Below are 9,396 nucleotides of genomic sequence, written 5' to 3'. Positions count from 1 at the left end.
CTGAACCAAGTGGATTTATTATTTTGATTGCACTAATGCTGCTAATGAGAATTGTGTGAAGTTTTGTATGAAAGAAGTTTTTAAGTGTAGGGAGAGAAGAATGATGTGATGAGGTGAAGGATGAACAAAACTCAAGCTTGGGGATGCCCATGTCACCCCAAGAAATATCCAAGTGATACAAGCGTCAAAGCTTGGGGATGCCCAATGCATCCCCTTCTTCATCAACAAAAATATCAGGTCATCTTTAAAGACACTATATTTTTATTGCTTCATATGCTATGTGTTGTTCTTGGAGCGTATTTATTTTTATTTTTTGTTTTCTTTTGTTTTGTTTTCTGTAGCATATGGTTGGACTCCAACATATTTGTTTTGGAGAGAGACATACTCCGTTTTCATTGCATAGAACACTCTAGTTTTCACTCTTATTGTTATTCGAGTGTTCTCTTCTGCTAGTATTGCGTTTAGTTCTGGTTTTCCACTCGTATTTCGTTCAGAGCTTGTTGGTTTTATTTAGTTGGGTATGATTAGCTCTCTGGCCTTTATTGATTATTATCTATGAGAGTTGTTCCAAATAAGTTGATTGGTGTTGGAGACGAGTAAAACGTTTCATGCTTATAGTGATGAAAAATAAAGCTTGTTTAGAATGTGGCATAGACTTTGGCATGTCATGTTGGATGTTATTCTTATCATATGCTTAGTAATTATTGTTGTAGCATGAATTGCCTCAAAAATCTGAGAGTGCTTAATGCGCCATTGAAAGAATCATGTGTTATTTCCATCATACAAAAGCTTAGTATTGTGGTATTCTACTTTGATGCTGTTATTGGGTTGACTTGGCACATGCTTACACCATGTTATGACTACAAATCAGCCAACTAAAGCCTCTATGATCATTTAGTTTTTGACTTATAATATCACTTTATGTTTTAATTAATAATGTTTTGTCGCTATGCATGATTATGGTCATTATTGCTCTCTTAGTTGACCGCTCCCAGTCTTTGGGTAGCCTTCACATGTACTGAGTATGAGCTCTACTCATGCATCCAACTACCAAAAACCAAAGTTTACAAATTGTGTCCACCATACATACCTATATGTGGTGTTTCACCGCCACTCCAAAGTGAATTGCTTGTGTGCTACCTTTAAATCTTCAAAAAATATTATCTGTTTTCTGTTTTGTTCTTAGCTCATGAGGAAGTATTGAATGGTTTATTGTCTTTTCATGATTTCACACCTTTACTAGCATGCATAATGTGCTAAAGTCCTTAATATTGCAAAAAAGCAAGGCAACTAGGTGCCCATCCCAAATAAAATATAAAATAAACAAATAATGCTTCACACATTATGTACTGGAGAGATCCTAAATAATGGTGTGCATTGGATAACTACATGGGAGCCTCTCTTGAGGTCATTATATGAAAGGATGATATATTGTTTGATGCCATTCGTTGACATAGACATGCATACCTCTCAAAAAATATATTTTCAACACTCATATTGCATTCAAAATAAAAAGCTCTAGCACATGAGTAATCTTGCTTCCCTCTGCGCATGGTCTTTCTTTTACTTTTATGTTGAGTCTTCATCTTCTTGATTTATGCACCACTAAGAGAGCATAGTTGCCGTTCTGAGTATAATGTGCATAGTTCCAAAATATATTATTGATTGATTCATGATTATGATTATTGCTTGTTCTGAAATTATTTGTATCTAGTCACCCTCAAAGGTGTCCTGGTATTTATGTTTTGTTACTTCATAAAGGACAAGCTGAATAACACTTTGCTATGTTTCTGCTATGCCCAAAAATAAACAGTTGCTTTCAGTGCATTGTTATTTATGATCTTTTGTTTGAGTTACTTCTTTTGCTATAACATAGTTGCTAAGTTTTATTGAATTATATCTATCATGCCTATGTTTAGATTACGTTGATCCTAGCTCCCAATGCTTTTATAATGACTTGATCAAGATTGTGCTGGCTTCATGTCACCTCAAAAAATATTTTTGTTATCACTTACCTACTCGAGGACGAGCAGGAGTTAAGCTTGGTGGCAAAAACCTAACAACGATGGACGCTCTCGCCGTCGTAGCCGCCATGGAAGCCGACGAAGTCACCGCAATTACCGCCCCACTCGGCCAAGAGGCCACACCTATGGCAGGCTCAAAATGCGTCGTCTCCGCCAATCGCAACATGAAGTGCAAGGTGCCGAAGAAGGTGCTGATTAAATAAGAGAAGCTCGGCGAGGCCAAGAAATGATGGGACCGCCGCGCCAGTGCACGGCTGAGGGAAGCCCAGCAAGCTGACGATGCCACCTCAAGGGTGGCCGCCTCGATGACCTTGGATATGCAGGCCAAAGCCAATGTCCATGTGAGGCTAGCGCCTGTCGTGCTCCCTAGGCCTCGTCGATGAGCTTTGTAAGTTCCTAGCTAGCACGACCACCTATGCAATGGTGGCCATCAATACTCGTAGGTCATGGCAACTGGTGAGTTTTGATTTGCCGTGGTTGCTGCAGATGCTAGCCTATCCAGCACACTATCTAGCTGAGACGATACTTGCTCGATCGTCATAGACATGGTGGTGACCTGCTGCTCCACCGCAGTCACTCGTACCGCCAGACTCAGTGGACGCGTGATGCCGCCGCTTCGTTCTACCCGGTTCTACCGCTGTCGAGATTCACGAGTACTAAGACAAGTCGTTCCTCTGCAATTGATCCCCAACCACCTCCTGAACCGTACCGGGAAGACCGAGCCTACAAGAATTCTACCCAAACACAAGGAGTGCGAGAGGAACCTCCGGCGTCGTCAACCCCATGGCCGAATGAACCCGCCGCCCAATAGATAGCCTCCCGCACCGCCGATAGAGTAGCAGCCGCACACCGCCGCCGCGAGAATCGAGAGAGACAAAGGATTTACGTGAGATACCTACCCGATCTCTTCAAACTCAACTCGCCTCCGAAATCTACAACACTAGCATATCCGTTCGATTTTTGTGTGTAGAATTTTCTCTAGATTTTTGTCTATTTCTCCGATGGAGTGGCAACTCATATCAGTTGTGATGATCCTTACTAGTGACAATACACCAAATAGTTCAAATTCAGTCGATACAACCACAAATCAACAGATCTAGACATAATTTAGAGTTCTTGGGGAGGAAGAGAGGAGCAACTAGAGAGTGAAGCGTGTCTTTACACTTGTGGTCATTCATGCCTGATCCTTTCCCTGATTCCCTACACAAGGACGAGAACCCTGTGTACATTGCACCTCTTCGTCTTGGGCTTGGGCCTTCGTGGGCTGCACCACGCCATGAGCTTCTATTGAGGCCGTCATAGTCATATGCTAGCATGAATCAAGAAGCAAATTCAGTGGTCTGGATACTTTTTATCTATTATAAAACCTAAGAAATCTTAGTTGCAACCTATTTGCAACTAGAAAAATCTCCGTTGCAACCCATTTACAATTATCATACCAGCATGAGCCGCGAGAGGCAAATCCAATAAAAAAGGGGGTCGACTGAGATTTATTAAATCTCATGCACCATAGAGTTAGCAATTCTGATCAATATCCTAGGTATTATTAACATTAAACTTAATATACAATGCCAAGGCTCCCAATGCAAATATCTAAATAAAGCATTGTAGATTTTACTTTTTCCGGATTAAACAATCAACCAACCAACCCATTGGCGAGGGTGTTCGACGACTTTCTATCACCTAGGTACTAAGTTTCCCAAAGCACAGTACAATTTAAGCATATTTTTCGCGAAGCTTTTTTACCAATCAACACAATATGTATTTATAGTAGCAAATAGTACATAAATATATGAACTCTATTCAGTGATTACAAAATAAAGTCTAAAAAACGAGTAAATCTTTGAGATCTTCAACTCTTTCTTTTTGCATGACACAATCTTGTATTTTCTAAAGGAAGCTCAATGCGGGTGCCAAATCACATACCTATAAATATCAAAGAAGGTTCTCCCATAGTTTTAATTTAGGCCGTAATGCCAAACCTACTTGCATGCATACAACCATTAAAGTAGCCAACCAACATCGGCAAGAGTACCAACAAAAATATACTAGAGAAAAGAAATCGAACAATCTTGTCGACGTTACTAGGGAGACGAGAGTACGAATCACCGCTGTCGAGGACGTGCATAGCAACCATGACAAATATTGCAAAGATACTTCCCCTCGCGGCAGCCATGAGAATGGTCTAAAATCGATCCGATGAAGTAAAAGCTCATATCAAGAAAATTATAATCTTTCAACATCATCATTGACATCTGGAAGGGGATTCCTAAAACCAAGAGCCTATAGATGATGCCCTCTCTATTGAGGCATATGACAAAAAGAAGCCAGCTAGCAAATTCTAAAAAAACACTATTTTTATTAAATACTCCACATATAAATCGGGTTCACCGGCGCATGTGGATATATGTAAATTGATTTAACTTTATCTATATACCGACTTTTAGTGCATAGAGATCATGTCATTTTTTCTGGATAGAAGGAGTATAATTTTCGCGGAGCTCATGCGGTACGCTCCGCGATTAACCTATGTTGCTACACAATGGGAATAAGGGGGCGCAATTCTGTCAGAAGATAAATAAGGGCTCCTTTGATTCAAAGGATTTGTATAAGAATTGTGTAGAATTTAATTCCTATGGGAAAATTTCCTATACATGTTGTTTGATTCATAGGAACATATTCCTATAGGAATCTTGTAGTATAATTTCTATAGGAAAAAAGCATTAGCTCATACCTCATGAAAAAATTCCTTTGTTATAATCAAACACACTTCGAAAATGTTTGTTTTGATTTTTTTTTAGCTTTCCACCAAAAAAAAATAGGCAAATCGAAATAAACGAGATGCTTTGAAAACTGGCTTTTCCAAACCAAAGCCAAAGCAGCCTTCAGAAATCACGTTTTGAGGTGCTTCCCGCAGCGCCTTACCCGCCGAATCGTTTTCTGGATGTGGACATATCGTTTCGCCGTATTTACAGAAAATTGCCACCGCGAGGCCGAACAATTTTCCTAGACCATCTTCTGTTCGTGGCTGAAGAATCAATTCACGCAACGAGTGCCCAGGCCCGAACAGGAACAGACACGGTAGGGTTCCTCCAGGCTTGGCCGCCGCCACTGCTCCCGCCGGCGAACCTCCGCCTCCCCCGACTCCTCCCTCTCCCGCCGCCCTCTACCGTCGCCCCGCCTTCGCCTTCCCCGCTTCACCTCCGCTGCCCCGGCCTTGCAGATCGACCGCGCCCGACCGCGCTGCCAGCTCCGGCTCGACCCCGTCCACGCCGGGAACCCCCCTCCTCCGTCGACCTCTTCCCCGTCCGACCTCATCCCCTGCCGGCCTCGTTCCAAGGCAGAGGTGAGCACCCCGGCCCCTCCCTTCATACTGTGCTGCTGTACGTATTCTCTGTTGCCATTGGGAATAGTACATGATTTTGGGTGATGTTTTGGTACTGCTAGATAGTTGTACAAGAGGTAGTGAAAAAGATTATGCATATATTTTATACGTACTGTGAGGTGCTGCGATTATGATGATGCATATGCTCTGGTATCTTGCATATTTGTACAAGAGGTAGTGAAAAAGATTATGCATGTAGTTGTCCAAAGACAGTCAATATTTGAGTACAAATTTGTACTAAATTCGAGTCAATTAAAAAAGAACGGAGGGAGTATATACGTGCCTATTTTGATTTGTGATACCGTTTGCAGATACGATGCGATTCGTTTATGAAGCTTGAAATACTGCCACTGAAATCATTGTCTTATAGTTCTGTTCAAATTACATAAATATTTGCTAAGTTGAGAGACAAAAAATTCGCGAATCTGGACAATTTCTGAACGTGCCCTTGGTATCACCAGGTCAGGTATACCCTGACACCCTCTCCTCTCCACCCCAGCAGCACTCGATGCCCCCGGCTGGCTTCGTCCTCCTTTCGCCCCTTTTCTTGCCTGACCGACCGACTGACTCCTGAGCTTCTTGGCGCCCCCGAGCCGCGCCGGAGCCACACCACCTAGTTGCTCTCCCTCCCCTCCATTGGGGTGGACAGGGAGATCCTTTCGTTCTAAGAGTGTATTGCTTTTCACCGTGTTCAATGAAGCCCATATATTGCTCCAGACCGCTTGGTTAGTTCCGGAATATGAATCGGTTGTTCTAACAACAGCTTCTTCTCGCCTCTGTGCACACAGTTCATCTGCTTGATTTCGTAGATGGAGATGCGGATGGGTTCTGCTCAGACAGATGGTCACTTCCCAGTACAGCACAGGTCCCTCTCCTTGGATATCAAGGTTCGTCGATTTTGTTCATGTCGTTTGTTGCAATTATGAATACCTAAATTAAGCGTGTGCTTTACTTCAGTCATGAATGCAGACATTATTTATTTATTTATTTATTTATTTTTGTGAACACAAACATAAGAGCCTTTTTAATTACTCTCCAGGGTTACCATCTATGTGAATAACTTGTTTGGTTCGTTCTGAAACCTCAATTGTAATCTTAACAACATTGACCCCATTTGCTTGCAATCTGCACCGACCTTGTTTGCCACATAACTCTGAGCTCTCTTAATATTAATATGAGAAATGGATAAAAAAAATGTGGTCAAGCCCTCCTTTCTAGTCTCCTGGGGAATGAACTTCACCGATGAACAATCAGGAGAAATTGTGTCTACTTTGTTCAACTTAGTTGCGTTACTCGTTTTCGAAAAGAATCTTGCATAGTGGGCGTGTTGTCTGAATGACTTGGTTCTGTTTGGGCCATCCAGGGCAACAAGACTGACATTGTTATCACCAAATATGAAGATAACTATCTGGTAAGTAGCATCTCTTAGGTGGTATTCGGTTGAATGCTATTTTTTCCATGTGAGATATACTCATCTATTATCATATCGGCAGGTGATTGTGACACAAATTGGATGCATGGGGACCATATTAACTGCAAAGTAAGTTCTTTATTCTCATGCAGATCCTCTCTCATTAGCATGTAAATTTTGGTGCATGTCTTTGCATTCTAAGTTCTGCACATGTGGCTTCCTCCATGTTGTGCGGTTCTGAACTTGTTGATATTTGGAAGTTCCAACTTCCATGTCTAGCTGAGCTTTTGAGTGAGAGCTGGGACACTAATATTTGTTCACGTGGGTGATCAAATGATTATCCAGTAGCAAGGAGATCTGCAGACTCTATTTCAAAATATATATTGGTGATATCTTATTCCTTCAACATGATAGATGGCTGGTTCTTGAATATAACACATTGTTAAATAATTTGTTCACTAAGAGGTGAAAAAGCAGCGTGGTATATGTTCTACAGTTTGAGAGGGTTACCCTGATAACATTATGTGGAATTGAGGCATTGCCATTGTAATTTATGTTCTAAAGTAAATTTTCTTGATGTGGAATTGAGGCATTATGTGTCCTGCATTCTTACTAAGCCTTCTCCCTCAATAGGAAAGATGAAAGTGTTTTCTCTGATCCAACCTACAATGTATCTGTTCTTTTTGGAAAGAGAGATGAGGTAATTTCATTACAACGTCTATATTGTAAGGCCTGATTGTGGACCCAGCTAATGACTGCGAAAATGTTGTGATTGCAGCCGCTCCTGCTAGCTTGTGCACGTCAACTTATTGAGCATATAAGGTTTGCTTTCTTCACCATTTAGTCATGCCATCTGCTGTTTCCCATGTATTTGAATAATTTTTTAGGTTACTATCTGCTTACATGTCAAGGTACTGGTAGTTGGACTGCATGTAATTTGTTATAAGGAGGTGCTTAACTGCTTATGGGACAAGGCCTATATGGTTATGCCTATGTCCTATCCTTTATCCATTTAGTTATTGGTTGAGTATTCGTAACATTTTGAAATCAATCAGCACTAATACGCTCCTTTTTTAATTCTCGTATTTCCATGCAAATGTTCTGCAGCAGCAGTCCTTTCACTATAGTTAACATTTAATTATTCTATCTCCCATTTCTGTGCCACTTTTATACTGTAGTTATTACTTATTACCCTATCTATCCAAGTTATAAGCCACTCATTCAGCTGATATACCACGGCCATTTGCTTACCTATGCATACACAAAGGACTATTATGTATGGAGGTTTGATAACTTCGTGTTACTATTTTGTATTTACATCGTTCTTGTGCTTCTTTTATCAGTAACAGTGGCTCAGCTCGACCTTTGGTGATCTCGCTTGGTTTGAAGGATCATTCCCAGGTAAGAGTTGAAAGAATTTCCATAGAATCGTGATTCTGAATTGGATCGGAACTTCTATGTTAGGATCGTAAACCGTAGGATCTTATCTTTTAGAATCGTAAAATCTTAGATTCTACGTTGTAGAATTGTACAATCGTTCCACTCAATTTGGGTGATAAAGTCTTAGAATCGTATGTAGAATCATGATTCTGACAACTATTACCGTCTTTGCTGCCACAATATGTGGACTGCAGTTGATCATTGTCTTTCCAACCTCTGGAAATTCTCATGTGACTACATAGTCAGCCATTACTGTGCATATCACCATGGACTTTGCCATTTTTGTGTTCAAACGAACCAATAATATCGTAACTGTATGTCTGATGCAATTTTGACAATTCTGCAGGGAACGCTGAAAGATGTAATTTGTGCCATAATTGAGAACCGTCTATGGTGATAACTTAGCTAATGCTGAGAGGCACATACATGTTCAGTTCATCTACAGAGATGTTGACAGAATATACACAGTATCGGAGCAAAATAAGCCCTCCCTTATCATGTATGGACCTCTAAGCTTTTTGAATTAGAATTAATTCCCAGTGCAATTATCACAACGTTCTTCCTGCTAAGTTGCTCAATGATCAATATTCGCGTAGCCTGAGTTGGGTTGATTCCCCTGAAAAAGGCCCATGTTTCTGATTTACCACCGTGTATAGCCAAGTCTCAGTCAGTTTGTATACTTTATCATGGAGTATATGCTATTGGTTTTGATGACCCATACTAGTTAAATCATATATGATGTCGCCGTTGCTCGTAATGCTTTTTCTTAAACCGTACAGTGAACTATGCATACTGTTAATCTGACGAAACAAACAACATTCAGTCTCATTCCATTTCCAGTACCAGCAGTGATTTGCTTGGGTTCGATATTTGAACCAAACACCGTCAACCAAGTTAACCCTCCAAATTTGGGGTTGTGAACTACTCTCTTTCAACATTTTATTTGTCAAACAAACACACTAAAGTGTTTGTCATTTGTATTAGAAGAGTGTCAAGATGATGCAACGTTTACAGAAACGGGAAGGCTGCAAAGCTGAAAATAAGAACATATACTGAAAGAGCTAGAACAGAAAAGGAACAAAAGGAACTCTCTACAGCATTTACTTGCAAATACTTAGAAGATTTAGAAAATTGGT

The 9,396-nt window shown here is 40.7% G+C and overlaps 1 protein-coding gene across 1 annotated transcript; it reads left to right on the top strand.

Annotated features, from left to right (window-relative positions):
• The first annotated feature begins 5,262 nt into the window (after positions 1-5,262).
• LOC124682088 (proteasome assembly chaperone 3-like) lies at positions 5,263-8,974 on the top strand. The gene is made up of 8 exons (XM_047216851.1): positions 5,263-5,370; positions 6,198-6,296; positions 6,773-6,820; positions 6,903-6,949; positions 7,454-7,520; positions 7,599-7,642; positions 8,164-8,221; positions 8,607-8,974. Exons 2-8 carry the CDS (start codon positions 6,219-6,221, stop codon positions 8,655-8,657), a joined length of 393 nt encoding a protein of 130 aa, XP_047072807.1. The 5' UTR covers positions 5,263-5,370; positions 6,198-6,218; the 3' UTR covers positions 8,658-8,974.
• The last annotated feature ends 422 nt before the right edge of the window (positions 8,975-9,396 follow it).

This window comes from Lolium rigidum, unplaced genomic scaffold (genome assembly GCF_022539505.1).
Source record: "Lolium rigidum isolate FL_2022 unplaced genomic scaffold, APGP_CSIRO_Lrig_0.1 contig_67641_1, whole genome shotgun sequence".
Lineage (NCBI taxonomy): Eukaryota > Viridiplantae > Streptophyta > Magnoliopsida > Poales > Poaceae > Lolium > Lolium rigidum.
The sequence above is the reverse complement of the archived record's forward strand: the minus strand, read 5'-3'. Positions and strand labels throughout refer to the sequence as shown.

Bases quoted from the DNA above. Each gene is read 5' to 3' on its own strand.
- LOC124682088 (XM_047216851.1), top strand. From the start codon at position 6,219: ATGGAGATGCGGATGGGTTCTGCTCAGACAGATGGTCACTTCCCAGTA. The intron at 6,950-7,453 runs GTAAGTTCTTTA...CTCCCTCAATAG, and splicing joins GGGACCATATTAACTGCAAA to GAAAGATGAAAGTGTTTTCT. The intron at 7,521-7,598 runs GTAATTTCATTA...TTGTGATTGCAG, and splicing joins TTTTTGGAAAGAGAGATGAG to CCGCTCCTGCTAGCTTGTGC.